Source organism: Chaetodon trifascialis, chromosome 6 (genome assembly GCF_039877785.1).
Source record: "Chaetodon trifascialis isolate fChaTrf1 chromosome 6, fChaTrf1.hap1, whole genome shotgun sequence".
NCBI classification, from domain to species: Eukaryota; Metazoa; Chordata; class Actinopteri; order Chaetodontiformes; family Chaetodontidae; genus Chaetodon; species Chaetodon trifascialis.
Genome location: NC_092061.1, coordinates 19,314,641 through 19,336,312, shown reverse-complemented (window position 1 = coordinate 19,336,312; position 21,672 = coordinate 19,314,641). Strand labels below are relative to the sequence as shown.

The window sequence follows — 21,672 nt, the reverse complement described above, 5'->3', positions numbered from 1 at the left end:
GAACTACGTGTTTGGACATTTTTAAAACTCACCTATGTGTAGTTTGTGTATTCATTGAGAATTGACTCTTTTGAGAAGGTTACAGATGCTGTTTTTAGTATTTTACAATAAGAAACATGCAGCCTTTTACATGTGTGGATACAGTAAGCAGATACTGTAAGACCTGAAATAAGTTCATTAAGTTTGAGAAAATAAAAAGTTGGGAGATAAACTGTCTATAACAGTTACAAGATACTTTATCCAGAGGAGCTGACCTTTAAGCTAAAGGTCAGTGGAAGCTCACAGAACCCTAATGACATTTAAAGCTCACTTCAGCTGCTGAAACCGACATGCAGCAGCCGAGTCTTCCTCTACTCTCTTAATATTAAATTCACATCTCCTTCAGTCTTAATCCAAAGTGTCATGTAGCTCGGGAGCATAAAATGCTGAATGAAAACAAGCTTTACGCTAAACCGTAGACATTGTGCTGAGTTAGACATAGAGAGAAACGAATAGTTCTGAGTAAATAGCTCAAAGATCACATGCACATCTTCACTCAGTTCATTTAAAGCCTCAACAATCCCTGCACGATGTCTCTTATTAAAAAAACACTCTCTTGAACTTTGTTATAGGAAGTTGTTCCTCTGTTGTCACAGCACCAGACTCTTCTCAGGTTCATGTGCAAACAAATGTGGTTAAACTAGTGAGAACTGACCTCAGAGCTCTCGTGTTACCCAAGTTTGAAGTTACTGGTGTCAAACATTTTGCAAGCCTTTTGACTAAATGAATAACAGTGCTTGTCTTGGCAGGATTAAACTGTGCCAGCCTCTACGGCCGACACCTGACACCCCCTCACCCATCTCCAAATGCACATGCACACACACACACACACGCGCGCGCTCTCTTCCACTCCGCTGCACTCACAAATAGATCCCCTGGCTTGCCGTCATGGCTCTGCGTATGAAAAGGGCTCGGCTGGTAATGAGGTCACTCACTTACTGTCTGTCCTCCACCCGATCTGCTGCCCACCAGGAGGGACAGAAGGACCAGAGCTCAGCATGTCGGACCAGTCGGCGTTTGACACGGACGTATGGACCCTGACCCGGTTCGTCATCGAGACGGGCCGCCAGGCTAAAGGGGCGACCGGTGAGCTGACCCAGCTCATCAACTCCATTCTGACTGCCATCAAAGCCATTTCCTCTGCTGTGCGCAAGGCAGGCCTGGCCCACCTGTAAGTACTGAGGTACTGGAATAGGCTTATTTGGCACCAGTGATATATACTGTATATATGCAGCATCATATAACAAACTGATGTGATTAAACAAAGACTGAGGTGCAGGTTTTTTAAACTGAAGACTTGTGTTGCTTGCATCCCTTTACAGAGAGGTCAGAGGTGAAGGTCAGCTGCAGAACAGCAGTCAGAGCTGGCAGGGATTCAGTGTCTTTCTAAAGCTGACTCTTTGACATTTCACTTCACTCGCACAGTAGATTTGGGAGCCAAGAGTATGTTCCTTCTTAATTCAACCACAGAAGCAGTGGAGCAACAGAGCCAGTCTGCTGATATGATTGATTGTTTCGTGCTGCTGTATTATAAGCAAGACTGAGCTCTACGTGAGTTAAGGTGCGTTTCAACACTCTAATCTGGAAGTATGAAGATACTTGAAGAAAAGATTGTGCAGCCTTTTCAATGTCTGGTCAAGCAGAAGATAACATGGTAAAATCGTGATTGCACCACATTTTTGATTTGTTGAAACGTGGCACAATAACCAGTTCTTTGTTGAGGGAATTCACCTTGGAGGGAAGCCAGTGGTCTGCACAGTCATGTGAATCAACTGAGAGGCTGAAGAGATTTCTGACTTCACAAATGTTAACATCCAAGAAGGGCCCTGTCCTTAATCTTAGCCCTGCACAACCAAAACCTGAACATACAGTAACCATTACATTAATGGGTGTGACTCTTGTTGAGAGGGACACACACGCCTGGGAGTAAATGCTCCTGTTGATGCTGTTAGAGTGAATAAAACACCTGAAAGGCACCAGCCCTTAAAGATCATGAAGTACCACCAAACTTAGGTCAAGTATAAATGAATATTTGCCCAATTCTGAGCTGATATTCATGCAGTAGTAAATGGTAACTCTTCAAGCATTTGTGCACTATAAGGTTTCTAACAGATTATAATGGAGTTGTATGCAGATGTATGTACAGCATTTTCAACATCATTCATTTTATTATTTCAGCTGTGTTTGACTCCTACCTGCTTACAACTGCATCATAGTGTTACAGACTATTTTTTGAATGTTTGCATCCGAATGGGAGAATGTGACTGAAAGGGTTGCCCTGAAAATGTTCCATATGAGAGAGAGTTACTGAAACTGTGCCAACACACAAAGAATGAATCATTATTCACAAACACACTGGAGTTATGTAACCAGACACAAACCAACACTGTCTGAAGCTGAAGGAACTAACTAGCTGTCTCTCGACCAAGTTTTCCGCGTGTGAGACTGAAGCTTGGCTGCTGATTGGTCCGCACAGGCAGGGCTTGGCGGGCTCAGTGAATGTGACGGGGGACGATGTGAAGAAGCTGGACGTGCTGTCTAACGACCTGGTCATCAACATGCTGCAGGCCTCCTACAGCACCTGCTGCATGGTGTCCGAGGAGAACAAGGAGCTCATCATCACTCCCAAAGAGAAGAGGGTGAGGGCTGCATTGTGCAGGAGGACACCTGTCCCACGAGTCACTAGTTGACCGGTTTTGAAAGCTCAGTTTGCTGATGATGTCTGAAACAGTTCTTCCATCTTGTTTCCACTTTGTGCCACTGAAGTGTGAGTTTACGACGTGCAGCTGAAAGAATCCACAGATAAGATAATTACACAATCTGTGGATATTCCTGTTCTGCTATCACTAAACTCTGCATGTTATAGGTGCACCGGTCACCTGAGCAAAATATTTTGGCATTTCTACATTTTCATGATGCTATATTTAAGAATCTCTTTTGAAGCTGCTGCATGACATCTGGGATCATTTGTCTTCAAGTATCTAATAGTATCTATAGGGTGGAGGGACTGTTCAGTGGCTGCTCGCTCTGAACGACTTATACCTGCTTATCCTGACACTTTCATTCTGGAGGGCTTGTTTAGAGGAATATATAGCACAATAATATAGCGCAGAATATTGGAAATGTGCTGCTCTGGAAACTCCTTGGAAGACCAGCACATGCTTGTGTACTATTTGGTCTTGAATACAGTACAATTGAAAATGAGTCCACATAGACAACAGTTTGCATAGACTTGAACGTTGTGCCCGCTGTGAACAGACTGTCTTCATGTCTTCTTCTAAATGAATATTGCATGTTAAATGAAACTACTGGCTGCTGCTGAACATATAAATTATTCAGATCCGACTAACAAAAGGAGCTTAGTAAATTAATATCACATCTACGGCCACGACTGGACGCTGTGTACGGTGTTACCTTTTTCAGTTTAGAAGCCTTCTTGTCATTCTTGCATTGCAACAAAATTCACTGTCTTTTCTCCTTCTGACATACTCCTGACCTGATTTATTTTGTCACAGGGAAAGTACGTGGTCTGTTTTGACCCTCTGGACGGCTCCAGTAACATCGACTGCTTGGCTTCTATCGGCACCATATTTGCCATTTACAAACGGGTGAGCCTGACCTCTGCGATGACACACAAAGCACGCAGCCGCTGGAATGAGTACTCTCATATCACAACATGTTCATATTAAGTAAGAAAGTTATAAAAGAAACACAGGGTTAAAGTTCATGAGGCTCGTTCCAGACATAATAAACTCTTAGGGAAAGCATGTATTGCAGTAGGAAAGAATACAAAATCCCTGCAGCGAAACTGACCTAACCGGGGTTTTTAACTGTGACTGTCGATGAAATGGCTGATTATATGATCATGACTCTTCTCCGAATTCATTTAATTATGCAGTTTGTCACTAAACCAATTCTACATGCACAAAAGAAAGAGAAATATCTTAAAAAAACAAACAAACAAATACATTTAGAAAAACAGGCACAAAAACAAACTTATTTCTTTTATCAACTACTAACTGCTAACTGTGACATAACAACAATCATCCCGCTTCATGAAATATGAGGATGTGAGTGTCAGAATAGCTTTAGACCAGGATACTGAAGAGTGGAAATCCACAGTTTGAACATGCAGTAACGCTCCCCAGACACAAGGAGGCACTGCTGTCCAGGTAACTCAGGGTTCTGCTGGCTGAGCTGCATCCAAAGTGAGTCATTAATCATTTGCAGCTTTACACTCTGCTGCATTGGCCCAAGAAAAGGAGAAACTATGCAGACAATTTACCTTTCTCACACTGGTCGTGTTAAACATCTCAAACACAAAGCTGCACATCAAACACACTGTGTACGGGTAGAGCCTCTGTGGGAGAAAACAAGATGCATTTCCAGGCTTGAAATAGTAAAATCAGTGACATTGGGCTGTTGCTCCTATGGAGCACCCTCACTAGGTTAGTGTTAGTGTTTGCAGGACACCACTGTTGATGTTTTCTCCTGAGTTGGTTTGTTTCCCCCGGCGGGTCACTCAGGTATCAGAGGGGGAGCCCACAGAGAAAGATGCCCTGCAGCAAGGAAACAACATCGTGTGTGCGGGCTACACCCTGTACGGCAGCGCCACCCTAGTGGCCCTCAGCACTGGCGCTGGCCTCAACTTCTTCATGTTGGACCCCGTGAGTACTATTAAATCTTGAAGATCTGCGTGTCCAAAGTGCTCTGTGATGGCGAAATGAGAGGAAGGAAGTGAGATACACTGAGGCCCACTGCTGTCTTCTTCTTTGATACTCTGCTTGACTCTGCTTTATTGTCTCTCCCTTTGTGCCTCTTGCTGTCACAGTTTACTGTCAGATGCTTTTATTTCCCCCGAGCTGCTTTTATTTGAGAAAACATATTAACCTGTCAGTCATTCCTCTGTGTCGCAGATCTGCACAGTGCAGTCAGGGATGTGGGGGACAATAAACACACATCAGTCCCTTTTTATGTGGCAGAAAGTGTGCCACCTTCACTGACTTTATATCAATCCTTAAGAAATCCAGCATAAGTATAACTTACTAGTGTAAAAATCAGCAGAGACAATAACTTCAAGGCAGATGTAAGGATTTCAGCCTTTTTTGTATTTATTGTTGGTTGATGTCACCGACTTGAGCTCATCCTTTTTAATTTTTGCACAATTATTATCCTTTGTAAATAATTTTTCAGCATTATTTTCAGTCAGTAAAAGCCTCACCATTCACACATGGATTTAGCCATATCGTATTCTTTATCTTATGCCAGATTCAGCTTTATTCACAAGTAGAAATCCACAAGGAATCAGGGGCAACAGCAGATGATTGGGAATTTGCCTTCGGAAAAGCAGCTTTCGTTATTATAGGATGAAAAGATTTACTGAATGTTTGTGAGTAACCTTGTTGTTGTTGTGCATCCAGAAACCCAAGGAAACCAGAGTGTGGCGCTGTTTTCAAGCATGCGCTCCACCAACCGCGGCACTTATATTTTTTCCCTATTGAGTGTGTTTCTATCTTTTATTCATGTGAGGCACTTGCCACATGTGATTTCTTTGTTGTAAAGCGCTTTGAGCTGCATTTTTGCATGAGTGGTGCTACAAAAAACAAATGTAATTATTATTATTAAACGTTACGTTGGTGTTCGTCAGGCCATCGGTGAGTTCATCCTGACTGAGAGGAACGTGAAGATCAAGCAGAGGGGGAAGATCTACAGTCTTAATGAGGGCTACGCCAAGTACTTCCACCCCTCCATCAACGAGTACCTCAAGCACAAGAAGTACCCAGAGGTGAGAGCGTGTTCCCAACTCACAGAGAAACTACTCCACACACACAAACACACAACCCCCCTTTTGATTTGAGGCAAATTTGGACATTGATCAGCTCTACGTTGCGTTTGTGGGTATGAATCTGATGGCTGAGACGACAGAAATGTTTCCTAACAGAGCATCCATTTTGCTGAAACACAGCTGTGCTCATGCTCAGTCCTGAGGCAGGATTTCAAACACCAGCAGCCTCTCGCACTCGTCATGTGAATCCTGACCGAGCGTTTGCTCTGGGAGAATGAGTTTACATGAGGCTTCTGGTTGGGAGCACAGAAAAGCTGCTTGTTTCAAAGGTTATCAGCAGATTGGAGTTGGAGAAATAATGTACATTCATGTTCCACCTCAAGAGGAAAAGCTGCTTTTACTCTTTCTTTTCGGCATACATGTGTTGTCATTTTCAGGACGGTTAAAAGGTTAACGTAAAGATGCTTCATACAACCAGGTAGTAGCCATCCTGATCCGAACATGTGAGCGACAGTCAGTCGAGCATGACTCGGTCGGACGGGATGAAAGGCGTCAGCTCGGTCAGCTGAGCTGCAGGATGGTGACACAGTAATGTCAGGAAACATGCTGTTCCTCAGGAAACTGCAGCTTCTCGTCTGGAAACTCTGATGTCCACACTCAGCACTTCTCCAGCACGATCACAGCCATGACTGCAAAGTTTGTTTGGTCGTCAGCATCCTTTTCATCAGCGATGCGTGTGCTGATGAAGCTCACGTTCATGAAATATGGGTCTGAATGTCCATCTCTGAGGCTTCTTCTTGACCCCAGTTGCACAGATATTTGTAATATTTTATTTTTACCATTCACACCTCCACCAAACGATGATGAAATACTGCTTGTCGTTAACATGGATAAGTTAAGTGGCTGTTCACATTGGTTACCAAGTGTTCTTGAGGAGAATTCAGTTTTTATGCACCACATATCTGGAACAAACTCCCACACACCTACAGGTCTGCTCCAGCTCTCAGGCCTTAAAACTGCCTGGTGAGACAACTTTTGACAGTTTTAAAACCCTATTTTAAAATGTCTTTTATTTTCCCTTGTGTTTCTCTTCTTTGTATCTCATGTAAAGCACTTTGAATTGTTGCTAAAAGGTGCTAAACATAAGGCTTTTATTCTATTTAAGGGACTAATTGAAGGTGAATATAACGTACAAACATCAGTGTTATTTATATTGTGCCTTCAGTGCACAGACTGCAGCTCAAAGTGTGTTACAGAACCAAAAGGAAACAAATGAATTTCAGGGTCCAGTCATGTGTCTGCAGCTGGAAGCGGCCGTCAGTTTTAGCATCTTATCTGGATTCTTTCAGAGCATTTTCCACCAAAGGTTACAAAGTTTTCAGCCTACACTGGTTGAACACTCATCATCACGTTACATTTCATACAACCATGATGACGGAGCACAGTGCAGCGGTAACCACAGCGTTCCTCACTGTCACATGTGCGTTGCTTTAACAAACAGTCAAAACTTGTCTCGCAAGGTTGAGCTGGAATGCAAATGCTGCTGCAAAGAAGGACTTCCAACTGCCAAAACAACCCTGCTGCTGTCAACTCGCTGCCACAGGTGGCAGGTGCAGAACGATTTTCAAATTTGAGGCCTGGAAAATAGATGTTATAATTACTATTTTTCTTCAGATTCCACAAACATTTTTATAACTTCCTGAACCATCTGCCACGGGCATGACATGCATGTCATCTCATAGTGACACACTCAGGTTAATACCACCCGATCCGTGCTGCCAGATCAGCACTTTGTCACGTTCAGCCGTCATGCACTTTGTTTGAAGATCATTTTTACCCTCACAATCTTTCCCACGCTCTCTTGTCACTTCCTCTGCTCTGTCTTCTTCGTTTTCTCTTCATTTATTTTCAGACATTTCTTGTTTCATCTGTGGTCAGCTGGAGATGCTCTTTGAAGAGTGTTGCGTAGTGTGGGTGGGTCTGCTTTTGGGAAATACTTTACACAAGCAAACACACACACACACACACACACCTTCATGATGACTGGGATGTGACTCAGCAAGCACATGACTCTGTGTCACGTTGGGCCGGCCTGAGCATGAAGCTCCTGTCAGGGCGGCTCCACTCAGACTCTCCTTCACACACTGTGCTGTTTTGTTATGTTAACAAGTCAGAGAGGACTTTGAGCAGTAAAGTGTGGATTCAGTGAACATGGCGAAATAAATTAAAGACACACTTTTTGCACCCTGAAAGTCCACTTGTTGAACCGAACAGCGATGTTGAAACGGAGTCCCCTCCCTTAATGTATGTCCCGGCTGCTGCAGGTGGACTTTGACCTGTTGACCTGTTTTTCCTCAGCAGCGGGTCAGAACGGCTCATGATCTGTGAACAAAACAAGCCTGCTGACGCAGCAGCTTTCAAATGAGCTGCCTGACTGACCTGTTTATATATGAGCCTTTGGATTATGCTGAAGAATTATTATATCGGAAAGCAGCTGAAACCAATAACAGACATTTCCGGCAAAGGTCACAAAAATCAGAAACTCTCTCAGTCAGCGTGCAGATGGAAGGAATGTGGTTCTTTTTATTTTGAACCAGTTGTTGAGATTTCACATTATTTTCACCAAACACTGCACTGGTGCACTGGACCTGCTGATGTCATGAAAACTATGCAGTGAAGTGTTTCAACTTAGGCATAAGATTCTTCATGCAGCCATATTCTGTGCATATTTTTGTCCACAGTGAGGTCTTATCATCACTGAAATCTACCAGCATTTAAGCCTGTAGGGGGACATGTGTATTAAAAGGATTTTGGGTTAAGTGTCACTCACGATACATAACATTTGTGTGCCTGCTTTGAAGAAATCTGGGGTTAAACCCTTACATGGGGCCCTGTTCATGGAGGAATATTTAACAGTGAGGAGAACAAGACTGTTGCTGCACTAATATTAAAATGTACTGTTGCCTCTTGCAGGATGGCAGCTCCCCCTATGGAGCTCGTTATGTGGGCTCTATGGTCTCAGATGTTCACCGCACCATCGCCTACGGAGGGATCTTCATGTACCCCGCCAACGAGAAGAACCCCAAAGGGAAGGTACACACTGACGCTCACAGAGCCTCTTAAAACCCTCCCGTTGTCCTTGGGTCAAAATGGCCTGCTGTGTTTAACAGAAGAGAAAAAAAAAACCCTGGAGATGACAAATCTGGAGGGTTTTCGAAAATATGGAGAGGATGAATGAGACTGACTCTTAGCAGGTGTATACAGGTCCCAAGGTGGGGCTGCAGCTAGTCTATGGGATGCAGAAACTCTTTCACACTTACTCAAGACTACTACGATTTGATAACAAAACAAGAAAAAAAAACACAACTGACATATTGGGATAAATGAAAATGCATTCAAAACTACTTTTTGCAAACTTCTGCTACTTTCTTAGACTATAGAAATACTACACAAATATTGCTATACAGTAAAGAATAACAGTGCCATAGAAACGAGTGGTGTCTGCTGAATAAATGCAGTCTTTCTGCCATGTGAAGAGGGAAAACTGGTATTCACATAGTTTGTGGCAAATGACAAGTTTGGTAATTTGGTGTTTAAAATTCAATAAAGCTGCTTTATTTTGGGGGTTTAGTGAAGGCGGGTCATTTAGACCCGGAGGACACGGTGTGTATACAGAATATGAGGACATTGAGAGGGTTTTAATAAGAATGACGATGTTTGTGATTTCCTTGAAAGCCACAAGGTCTTAAACATATCAAAAAATTTTAAATAATGCCAGAAACAAAAACAGATTTGAAGCATAAAACATGGTCACCACAAGAACTCTGGCTGTGCTTTAAAAGAATGTTCAACACAAACAAGTGGTGAGCCTGGAGCCCGAAACATTTTACCATTATACAGCAGACAGTTAGCTGTCAAACCAGTGACTCACGCTGGTTTATTAATGAGCGCAGCAGGTCCAAGCTCCAAGAGTCTGGGCTTTGCTCTTTTTGTGTTGCCTGATCGGCTGCTGACTGATACACAAGGCACTGGTGCTCTGTTTAATGACTCTCTCAGACTGCACAGTGGGTGTTGCAGTGGTGTAACCTAAAGCTGGAGGTGTTTTCTCGTCCTGAGATAAATAAAGCTCAGAGACAGTCCAGGCTGGTCATAAAGATAAATGACAAACTCACACCCACATTTCTTCCAGGTGGGGCGACTCTCTGTGACCCATTTATCTGGACATGCTGTCATTCTTTAGATCTCTCACAGTGTTTCAGTATCAGTGAGCTCAAATAACAAAACAAAGCATTCAACAAGACGCTAGTTTAGACTGTGGTAACAGCAGGTAGTGAAGTGAAGAGGAACTCCTGCTTAATCTGCAGCTTCTCATTGAGTCTTTGACCTCAATGCTCCTTAAACATTACAGTAAACAGTTTGTCTCATAATGACCCACATCCTAATTACTGACCTTTAACTTTATGTGTTACGCTCTGGACTTGTCGGCAGGGCAGTTTATTTATATAGCACACAAACACAGCGGCAGTTCAATGTGCTTTACAAATCACATAGAATAAGTAAGACAAAGTTCAATTACAGCATGAAAACTATTTCATCATGTAGTCAGAACAGTTATATGTAACCTAGAAAACCAAAAAACATTCACATTTCAGCCAAATGTAGCCCAGTTTTAAGTAGCCCATGCATCCTTTATACAATCATGTGTTCACAAAGTGGTGAACCTCTCTCCATCCTTGCTTGTGAACGACTGAGCCTTTCCAGGATGCCCCTTTCACACCTGTTACCAATGAACCTGTTTACCTGTGGAATGATCCAAACAGGTGTTTTTGGAGCGTTCCACAACTTTCCCAGTCTTTAGCTGCTCCTGTGCCAACTTTTTTGAACGTGTCGCTGCATCAAATTCAGAATAAGCAGATATTTACAACAATCAATGAAGCTGATGAAGTTAAACATGAAATATATTGTCTTTGTGCTGTTTTCACTTGTATATCAAAAAGTCATGTCAGTCAAAAAGGATTAGCTAATGATCATATCTGGTTTTATTTAAGTCTTTAACAGCGTCCCAGCTCTTTAGGAATCAAGGTTGCAATGTGCCACTTTGACTGCTGCAGACAGAAAAACAAAGTCATGGAGAACAAAGTCATTCAAGCGAAAATCTCCCTAAAAACACAAAAAAAACCCCCCAGAAACGTAACGATGTTTTTCTTTAAATTTCCTCCCTAAAGCTGCGGCTGTTGTACGAGTGCAACCCCATCGCTTTCCTCATCGAGCAGGCGGGAGGCCTCGCCACCACGGGCACTCAGAGGATCCTGGACGTTCAGCCTGAGTCGCTCCACCAGCGGGTGCCCTTCGTGGTCGGCTCCCCTGATGACGTCAACGAGTACCTGTCCTTTGTCAAGAAGCACCAGTGAAGCTGCAGCAGCCGCGTTTATGTCAGGATCTTCCAATATTTCTGTGCAGTCTTAGTTATCTTTGGAACTCCGTGTAATAAGTGTGCGTTCTTGAGATCAGAGGGAAGTTATTTTGCAATCACTCTAAATGTTTGAGTTGTTTGGTATCATTCTGTGATCTGTGATCAGGAATAATTATTATGCAGAAAAAGTGTCCTCTTCAGCGCTCCGTGCATTTCAGCTTGTCCTTGTGCCTCTTTTAGAACAAATCTAGATTCATTAGATAAAAATGTGTCTGAATTCCCTGAATCGCAGCATTTTTTTTCTCTGTTGCACAAGTCGTCTTCACATTTTGACCGTAAGAAGAAAGAGGAGGAGTCCAGTTTCTTATTCACTAATGAGGTCTTGGAATCTGTATAGTCTCAGGGAAGAGCTGCACCGAGCAGCATCCTGAAGCCGTTTCACTGAGCTGTCCATAAAACCTACATTTTCTGACCTGATGCACACTTCAGGTCACAGTCCATCTTATTCCACCTGCATGATGCAAAATGCTCCAGCCGAGTCCACTGTTTATTCTCCAGTATTTTATTTCATCAACGGTGATGTAGAAACTTATTTTAATATCAGTTACATTCACATTCACTCTGCTGCTGTAAATGTTTTGTCACAAATTGCAATTAAAACGTCTCTACGTGAAACTCAGTCTGGCTCTGATTGAAGATCATTAATGGAAGTTCATGAATGACTTTTTAAATTTCCAGTGTTCATCAAACGCAGTTGTTGGATCACACTGATGTTTAGTTTATTACCATGTAGAATTTCCACTTGTTGGCCAAGTGATCAGTAGTTCAGATCAGATTAAATCCATGTTTTTGGTTAAAAGTACTTCCAACAGAAACTGTCATTCCATCTTTCCTTCTTCTGTTTCCTTGTTTAGTTTCCATCTTTCCTTCTTTTGATTCTGTGTTTCTTTTCTGTCTTCTGTTCCCTTCTTTCCTTCCCCCATTCCTTGTTCCCTTCTCTAGTCTCCTTTGTTCTCTTCTCTTGTTTCCTTTTGTTTGAATTGCTTGTTTCAGCAGTGTACTGATAAATAAAGCCATAAAAACGTACAAAATTAATGACATAATTAAAATACACAGTAAGTAAAGAATGAAAGTAAATTACCCTCAATGAACACTCCTCTTAAAAATGATTTCATGCTTTGATTGGACACCTTGTCTTTTATTTATTCAGTTAACTGTACAATTATTGGACTGTTTTTTTATTTAATGCAATGCCTGGACAAAAATTGGTGGGGACTTTTTAAATAAGTCTACTGGAAACAGACTATAAAATTTACAACGTGTGTTGTATTTTAAATTTGAAATCCCGCCAGAAAAAATGCAGAAGACAAGACGTCTTGGTCCTTAAAGGAACTTTAACCTGGAGGCTGTTCCTGTAAAGATGAGATGCTTTAAGTTTTAAGCTGCTTTAAGTAGATTTTTTTCATCACTGTGAAAACAACAAAACCATTGACCTCCATTGTTTTGGAGCAGCAGCAGAAGATTCAGAGGCAGATATCTCAAAGCTTTGGAGCATGAAACCGAAACTGTCTGCATGGCTGGACACCATCGGGGGTAAGTGGGAAAAAGTTTGGGATTCGGTGAACTGACCCTTTAATCTCTCTCTCTCTCTCTCTCTCTCTCTCTCTCTCTCTCTCTCTCTCCCTCTCTCTCTCTCTCTCTCTCCCTCTCTCGCTCTCTCTCTCTCTCTCTCTCTCTCCCTCTCTCTCTCTCTCTCTCCCTCTCTCGCTCTCTCTCTCTCCCTCTCTCTCTCTCTCTCTCTCCCTCTCTCGCTCTCTCTCTCTCTCTCTCTCTCTCCCTCTCTCTCTCTCCCTCTCTCGCTCTCTCTCTCTCTCTCGCTCCCTCTCTCTCTCTCTCTCTCTCCCTCTCTCTCTCTCTCTCTCTCCCTCTCTCGCTCTCTCTCTCTCTCGCTCCCTCTCTCTCTCTCTCTCTCTCTCTCTCTCTCTCTCTCTCTCTCTCCCTCTCTCTCTCTCTCTCTCTCTCTCTCTCTCTCTCCTTCTGGCTCCTGTCCCTTTTTTTTTTTTTTTTTAAGGTTGCTCAACACATTCACCCAGCTGCTGTTTGCTCTGCATATCAGCCTGGACTGAACTCTGAGGTAGATGTGTTACGTCTGTGTGTGCGTGTGTGTGTGCGTGTGTGTGTGTGCGTGTGCGTGTGTGTGTGTGTGTGTGTGTACACTCCTTTACTCTGAACAGCTTTACTGTTAAGACAGTAATAGTGTAACAGTAATTTAACACTGTGATATGGGTCAGTGTCTGACCTAGAATTTTCAGATGAACAGGAGATCTTCACTGCGCTCAGATCTTTTACTTCAGTACAAGTACCAGTACCACAGTATAACAGTACTCTGTTCCAAGTAGAAGTCCTGCATTCAAAATTGTACTTAGCATTAGCATCAAACTATATTTAAAGTCCTTTAAAGTTGGAGCTCATCTTTGTTGTGCTTTACTTCCTGATGGGTAGCCTGTGAATTTCACCCCAGGGATCAATAAAGTTTTATCTCTTTTGTAAGTAACTAGTAACTAAAGGTACTACATTGATGTACTCAAGTAAAAGTAATAAGTAAGTAAGTAATAAATATAAGTAATATTTGCATGAATTGTAGTGGAGTAGAAGTACAAAGTAGTATAAAATGGAAATATTGGAGCAAAGTTCAAGTACCTCAAAATGTATTTAAAATATACATAAATATAAAGTTCAACTCACACTAGTAAAGCAGCTAACTGTACCACTCAGCGGCATGATGTGACCTCTGATTGCTGTGTATATACAATATGTCACTATAAATGACTGAAAAACGTGTGTTTAAAGGTTATATTAACATACAGAAATGCTTCAAAATTTGTGAAAAACGTCTAAAAGAACAGTTTTAAGTGTATTCACTTTATTACAGTACCTGACCCTTTGGAAAAGTGCGACTTAAATGTAGCTGTAAAGTTATGATTCAGATACATGGCATATTGATCTTCACATCATCTTGTGATAAAATCACCATATCCACCTGGAAGCCTGCAAGAAGCTTTAAATTAAACCTTTTACGTGTGACTCAATGCAGCTGTAACTAATTGCTGGGACTTACTTTTAACACTGGTGATGAAACCATTAATCAATCAATCGATTAGTCCAACAGCAAATGATAAATCATCAATAATGTGTCAACCAATTAATCATTTGTGTATCTGGCAAAAAATCCAAAAATGCTTTTCGCAGATATGAGGATTTGCTGCTTTTAGCTGATGTTTATCATTGTGTGTTGAATGTATGTTAAATATCAGATACAAGGTTTCCACTGTGTGGGTGTAAATAAAAGTAACTAGCAGCTAAAGCTGTGACACAAACATAGTGGAGTTCATAGTGCAATAGCTGCGTCTGAGCGTGGCGATACACTCCAGTAAAGTACAAGTGCAGTACCTCATATTCATACTTGGTTACATTCCACCACTGAATAGAAGTAATCACGTGTTACAGCGCTAGTTGAAAAATACCTTTAGCACTCATGTAAGGTGAGCAGGACCCCCACAGCCTGCCTCCTTATGAATCAACACCATTGTTAAGCGATCAATAATCCCACGAGGTCCCAGTGCCAGACGTCAGGGAGCGGAGCTGCTTTAACATGAGATCATGTGACTCAGCCTGTGCTTTACATGGCAAACCAACATGTGGGATTAGCAGCAGTAAATGTGTTTGGTAGCTTCAGTCACAAGATTTAAAGATGAAGCAGGTCAAGATAAAATCCTGTGACCGGTTCTACTTATTAATAACATCTGAAAATTATGCAGGGATATTGATCCCTAAATGTATCAACAACTGTTACAAGACTGATGACTGATTATGTATGTTAACCACTTTTCAGTGCTGTCAAACCACAACAGTGCTTTGCATTTTAGCATTATTATTCCATTAATCTTATTTAATCAAAAAGTTCATGGGTGTTTATATAGTTATTTCTCAAAGAAACTATTATAAAAGGCTCCACAACAGTTGTTTTATGCATGCTGTTGCTGTTACATGAAAAGCGTGTATAACCATGTTTCATGATCTTGAAACTTTGCTGATAGACTGAAATGTTGCCTTGTGTAATATTATGAGATGATCCCTCCTCTTTAGTTTAAAGCCCTCTGAACAAGCTGAAAAACACACAGAGCTGAACGTAAAGCCGTCCGTCTTGCATTTAAAAACACTCCAAAAACCAAACTAGTGTTTCACAACTTTAATTGATCACAGTAAAAGTAGAAAAGAAAAAAATCATTTACAATGACCGAAGCAAGTGTCCACATATCACTTCTCGAATAGCATACACATATTTACAAATAAAACACTAGACTAAAATCTTTTCATAAAGTGGCATTAAAACAGCCAAAACAAAACGGCGCCATTTCCCTAAAAACAACAGTGTTTGTCCTCGCAGAGCGTCACAGAATCTGCCGTCACTGCGTCGCCCTGGCCGAAGCCTCGGCTCTCGTCTTCAGCCAAACTCCTGCAATAAAAATGCTATGGTGCTACAAAGTGGAGCTGTGCGAACGTTAGACGAGAGGATAACTGGCCGCTGTCGCAATTCCACAGTGGTTCTTCCTGTCTTTAGCCATGTAGATGTAGCCTTTGTCCCCCCACTTTTCACTCCAGCTGTGAGAAGACAGAGGGACAGACAAAAAGGTCAGGAAGTGAGCGGAACAGATTTCATTCGCTCCCTTTGTTTTCTGCAGTTTTAGAGAATTTCAATCAGAAGCCCAACAGTGGAAGTTCATTACATTTCACAGCAAAGCTCAGCATTTCCCACTCACCTGTTCTTCACGATCCAGTACTTCTTGCCATCCACGTCTTCTCCCTCGAAGCCATAACCCACCACCAGCACGCCGTGGTCCAGCTCCTCGCTGCTGCATTCCTTCTCATAGTAGATTCCTGAAATACGCCCCCCAAAAGTACCACAGTTACACATAAAGCATCTTTAAAAACAGGTGACAGACACTTGCAAAAACAATGTCTTTAAACGGGTTTCTTCACATAGCCGAGAACTGACCTGATTGGTAAAACTGGAAAGATTCGTGGCCGGCGTCGATGGCAACTGAGACCGGCCCCACGGCGGCCACGGCCTTCATCAGAGCGCGCTCCTTGCCGCTGGGGATGTCGATGAATCCGGTGTCGTTGGCAGAGTTGTATGTGGGGTCGTAGTGGCATGGCTGGTCATCCTGGTACACAAGAAGAAGAAGATGAGTGGGGCATTTCGGTGCCAACACAAACCTCTGAAGCCAACATATGATCTCCTGTAGAGAGGACATTAAGACATGTCTACTTGACTTTTCCCTTCCTCCCATGAGATACACACCGTTCCCAGGTAAGGATAAGAGTCCTCAGAGTCCAGGCCCTGGTTGTCCTTGATGTACTGGAAGGCCTGGTCCATCAGACCGCCATTGCAGCCCTCGTTGCCCTCGGGTCTGGAACAGTCCACCAGGTTCTGCTCGCTCAGCGACACCAGTTTGCCAGTCTTCCTGAAGTGCTGACCCTCCAGAGCTCCGGTGGTGCTGAAGGCCCAGCAAGAACCACACTGACCCTGAGGGACAGAGGGTGGAAGGTTGTGTTAAGACTGATGAAGAAATACAGAGTTCCATTTATGTTTCCACAAGATCGGGATCATTCAATCAAAACATCACTTTTACTAAAAAAATAATTTGTACTCGTACATTTTGCTCCTTCTTCACAAACCTCTTCTCATTTTATTTCTTTGGGTGTAAAAAGCCCTTTATGTCGCTCTTATGGCATTATTACAACTTATCTCTCTGATTCTGGAGAGCATCTTATTTCATGAAATAAAATTTGATTGGACGCTGCACCCTGACCAAACGTTAACGACTGCTCCGCTGTGGCCTCGCTTCCAGCGCTTCCCGGGCCGGTCTCAGCTTACAGGGTGTTAATGTACGGCATGCCACGTGGGGGGGGCAGAGACCAGACTGTGCACCCTGGCAGCTGCAGCAGGAGGAGTGTGTGTGTGTGGAGCACAGAGATAACAAAAACAACCTGCACGCGGCCATCTTATCTTTCTGTTCAAGCAAAACATTTACTTCAGTGGACAAAGTGTCCCCATTGCTTCAAATAAGCAAATCTGCAACAACGCAACGGTTTAGTCGCACATTACGTAATTGTGTTTATCGAGTCACTCTGACAGCTGATGTCAGGTTATTACAGGACCTCCCGGTTCACTAACATAGCTGTTAAAATAAACCTATACCGTGTTTACAACACATGGGTGACTTTCACCAGAACAATAACAGTGTTTAAAGAATCACTGATTTCGCAGACATGGACCTGTCAAATCTTCCCTATACTTTCCCCTTTCACTGCTTCCAGGAACTGAAAACACACCTTGATAGTTCACCAGGTGTGATTGCGACAGAACCCTGAGGCGACATGAGACATTAAACAGCCGTTACCTGGTCCTTAACGGGGGTGACGTAGCCTTTCTCCCTCCAGTCCACAGCACGTGGAGCCTCCAGGAAGTTGGGCTCCATGAACAGGGACCCCTTGAACTTCCTCTCCGTTTTGCGCTTGTAGCCGTTCATGAGCTGCCTGAACTCCTCCTGAGTCTGTGGAAGGACAAAGTTAAGCTGGTAAGTGATACTGTGGGTACATGTTCATGATCCGGTGAGACTCGAGTGGGTCTGTTGAAACTGTGGGCTCACCATGTCTCCAAAGTGGTTCATGCCCAGGCGGTAGGAGTGTGTGCCCATGGAGTGCTCCAGGTTGTGCAGCTCGATCTTCTTCAGGTTCTTCTCCCACACCATTCTCCTCCAGCCCTCCTCCTTCTACAAAACAAACAAGAAACACCAGTCAGACTCTTCTTGATTCAGGGGGGACGGGAACAGCTTGCTGGGAACAAAGAAAAGAGAAAACGTCACCTCATGATAAGTTTTTGTGTGCCAGCTCTTCCACAGCTCCCAGTGCTCGTCAAGCTGCGGGTCCAGGCTGGGGGCTGAGAGGGCTGCACTCAGGCACACGGCCATCAAGGCTACAGGCAGCATTGTTGCTTCCTACTGAAAAACAACAGGTCAAACAGTTAGGACGCCATTTCCAAACAAGCAGGTTAATCACTGATGCAGGCTTGACGTCCTGGGGAGGCAGACAGACTCCGTGACAAAGACAGAATTTCTTCAGAAAAATGTTAGGCCGTGCAACTTAACCATTGAAATCCCTTCTCACATGTTGCCCCATCGTGATACTTGTCATGCATACAGATCCTGTGAAACAGCTTGCTCACTCCCATGATTCATAAAGAAACGGGATCCGCATTAAAGCTGCAATACACATTCCCGACAGCACAGTCATTCCCTGACCACTCGGCCCAAAACAGGGCCAAACGAAGATAATAAGAGTGGAGGGTGCTGGCTATCATGTTATGTTAACAGGATGCGTAAAGTGTTGCTTGTTTGTCGGCTGTTTTCCCGCAAATTGGAGAATAAACTCCGAGATCCCAACAGTTAATCGAGCCTGTTGTTGTTTAGTTGGCAGTCACGGGATGTGCCGCGGAGACGGCAGAGAGCCAAGAAACCGGCTCGAACATCGAAACTACGACCAGGAAAACGAAAAGAAAACCAAAACTTTAACCGGTGGCTACCAAACAGCGGTCTTTTCAAACGGACCCACTTCTCGGAGATGCTGGTTCGCTCTTAATTTAAAGCACTGGGGACAAACAAACAATGGCTGCTTTCAGCTAGGAGACGAGAGACGACGACGAAGCAGCCGAATCAAACAAGATGGCTATGGCTGACGGATAACAATAAAATACGGGCACTTTTGACTCTACAGAGACACAAAAATAAGATATTGGTTTAAGCAGACATTTTTTAAACGGACACTGGGATGTTGTTTATTGTGGGTTGAAATGAGGAAAAATCTCGCAGAAACACAAATATTCATCAATATTATTGGTTTAAAACCTAAATTTAGGTGTCAAGTTGAGATATTTTGATATCATTAAAGATGAAAAATTGAGGACTTACTGTATATCCTTCACTGTTGAAGCTGAAGAAGATGAAAATAACTCCCTGTGGTTGAGGTACACAAAGTTTATAAAGGCCCAACGAGCAGCAGAATAACGTCCCACGGAGCTCTCTGATTGGTCTGCTCCTTGTTTATTAGATCGATGCTCCGCCCCGACATGTGATGTCATCACGGAAGCACGTGATTTCCTCCTCCCAGGAACGGAGTGGGACGTGTTTTTTCAGGATTGTTGCAGCTAGAACAGTGAAAACGGCAATTAATTAACTCGGGGTTGTTTGTTTTAACTTGTTTTACCCACAGACTCACGTCAAGATGTTCATAGTGACTTTCAGTGTTGCTCAGGTGATTAAAACAGATCAGGTGAAGATAGGCCTTTCTTATTGATTAAGTCGGCCTTCAAGAAAGCTGACTGAGGCAAAAAAATACTGACCCACCCAACAGAACGGTCATTGATATTATTTGGCGGCAGTCTGACCATTCATTAGAAATGTATTAGGTATTAGGTATTAGAAATGGGGTGATAACAATTGAGGAAACGAAATGTGTAATTGTAACTGACAGGGCCAGTCCGAGACTTTTTGGGGAGCCTGGGCAGGATATACCCCTGCAGCATGCACATAAGCAATCAGGATAGTGCGGGCTTCACTCATGAATATTTTTGTGTGTTGAAGAACCCTGGTTTCTGTAATCAGAGTATCCTGATTTCCCAGGAACTGCCTTGTGGATGGGTGACCAGGATTTCTGAGCCTCTTTTTACATGTACACATGTGCATGAGAAAGACTTCAGACAACAAATATCTTTCTGTGATGGCAGTAATGAAATGCACTACAGACAGAAGACTAAAACTGAGACTCACACAAAAATACTGTTGGTTAACAGTCAGGTTATGAGCTCCTTGGTGGCTGCAGGAGAGTAAAATGAATGTGATTACTGAACAGGCCTACTGGGCATAGATCCAGGGGCCACAGGGGTCAAGGAGGCTCCTATAAGTCAAAGCCTCTGTATGAAATGACTGGAACTAACATCACAGACAGTCAGACAATCGAAAAGTGGGTAATCTATTTTGCTCCACATAGATTAAGTATCTACCAATTTACAAAATGTTACTAAAAATAACTTAAAATGCATAAGGTGGGCGATTTTTATGTACTCATCCCCAGCAGCCCATGATCTGTTTGATTATGCCTCAGACAAAGCCGTGATTTTGAATCTGTTCAGTGAAATCAAAGTAATCCCTCTCATGTTTACTAATCCGTCAGTGCTGGGAACACCCAGGTGAGAGTATATGTGTTTCTGGTTTGCTCTATAAGACAAACAGAAGTGAACCCTTTGGTTCTCAAATGATGAGACATTTTTACCATCCAAAAATATGACAGCTGCCCCTACAGCGTGAAAAGAGAAGATTGTGGAAACGTAACTCAAAACATTCAAAGACAATTGTTCTTTTGGTTGATCAGTGATCTCTGTTAAGGATATATTAGATGTATAACACTATCAGTGATGTCCAGTGTTTAAATCACCAAAGCTGTGGGAGGCTAAGAATATCATGACCTCCAGGAACTGCTGGCACAAAGACTGAGTTAATCAGGGTCGATGCTCATGTGATTGATGAGATTATAAAACTCTGAACAGGCAGAGTTGTTTATGCATTTAGAACAAAAGCTTTTATTATTAGAGTTCCTAATGTTGCATATTTGTGATAGTGATAGTCTGACATCACTGGTGTAAACCAAGTTAAGTAAGTGGTTGAGTAAAATTTTGAGGTTTTTTACGTCACTTTTGGCTCTTTTGTACTTCCATTCCACCACAATCCTGAGTGAAATATTCTTTTCACTGCACTATATTTATCTGACAGTTATTCAGATTTTACACACAAAACCTGTAATCAACAAATACAATATGACAGCAGCAGTTATTTTGCATTATTAGTTTATTTACCTTGATACTTTACAGTACTCTTGTCTTTTTACGTCTTCCACCACTGTCTGAACCACAAAGAAAGGAATATTGTTTTAGCCTTTATGCTAAACTAAGATACCCACCACATGTAAGTTTTTAAATGTGGAATGTTGACTACCTCTTGCTGCCTAAACCACGATGTAAGGATACTCAAAAAAGCTAAATAATTCTTGATTAAATTATGCAAGTCTCAGACGAACAACATGCTAACATTAAATGTTTATCAGTGTTTAACATGATCCAACCTCTTCTTTCCAATGCATCATACTTTATGTTGTCACATGCAGGATGATGTTCCAAAGTTTCCTAAGTGCAACTCTACAGTGAAGTTAACAAGCATCATGCTTTGCATTGGGTTAAAAATACATCATTTCATTGCATTTGCAGAAATCCCAGTGCAGACTGCATCCTCAGCAGCTCATGTGTGACTGTATCATGTTGCTC

The 21,672-nt window shown here is 42.6% G+C and overlaps 2 protein-coding genes across 2 annotated transcripts; one reads left to right on the top strand and one right to left on the bottom strand.

Annotated features, from left to right (window-relative positions):
• Positions 1-992: 992 nt before the first annotated feature.
• On the top strand, positions 993-11,915 carry fbp2 (fructose-1,6-bisphosphatase 2). Its single transcript, XM_070964378.1, has 7 exons — positions 993-1,210; positions 2,516-2,678; positions 3,555-3,647; positions 4,566-4,706; positions 5,687-5,824; positions 8,798-8,917; positions 11,050-11,915. The coding sequence occupies exons 1-7, from the start codon at positions 1,038-1,040 to the stop codon at positions 11,233-11,235; spliced, it is 1,014 nt and encodes a 337-aa protein (XP_070820479.1). The 5' UTR covers positions 993-1,037; the 3' UTR covers positions 11,236-11,915.
• A 3,556-nt stretch (positions 11,916-15,471) lies between these two features.
• Positions 15,472-19,394, bottom strand: ctsla (cathepsin La). The gene is made up of 8 exons (XM_070964212.1): positions 19,268-19,394; positions 18,167-18,301; positions 17,951-18,073; positions 17,702-17,854; positions 16,600-16,824; positions 16,294-16,462; positions 16,058-16,175; positions 15,472-15,899 (listed from the first exon to the last, which is right to left on the bottom strand). Exons 2-8 carry the CDS (start codon positions 18,287-18,289, stop codon positions 15,800-15,802), a joined length of 1,011 nt encoding a protein of 336 aa, XP_070820313.1. The 5' UTR covers positions 18,290-18,301; positions 19,268-19,394; the 3' UTR covers positions 15,472-15,799.
• Positions 19,395-21,672: the final 2,278 nt, after the last annotated feature.

Excerpts from the sequence above, each read along its gene's own strand:
- fbp2 (XM_070964378.1), top strand. The coding sequence starts at position 1,038 with ATGTCGGACCAGTCGGCGTTTGACACGGACGTATGGACCCTGACCCGG. Across the intron at positions 1,211-2,515 it reads AAGGCAGGCCTGGCCCACCT|GCAGGGCTTGGCGGGCTCAG; the intron begins GTAAGTACTGAG and ends TGGTCCGCACAG. Across the intron at positions 3,648-4,565 it reads TATTTGCCATTTACAAACGG|GTATCAGAGGGGGAGCCCAC; the intron begins GTGAGCCTGACC and ends CGGGTCACTCAG.
- ctsla (XM_070964212.1), bottom strand. The coding sequence starts at position 18,289 with ATGCTGCCTGTAGCCTTGATGGCCGTGTGCCTGAGTGCAGCCCTCTCA. Across the intron at positions 18,074-18,166 it reads ACACAAAAACTTATCATGAG|AAGGAGGAGGGCTGGAGGAG; the intron begins GTGACGTTTTCT and ends TTTGTTTTGTAG. Across the intron at positions 16,825-17,701 it reads TCACCCCCGTTAAGGACCAG|GGTCAGTGTGGTTCTTGCTG; the intron begins GTAACGGCTGTT and ends TCTGTCCCTCAG.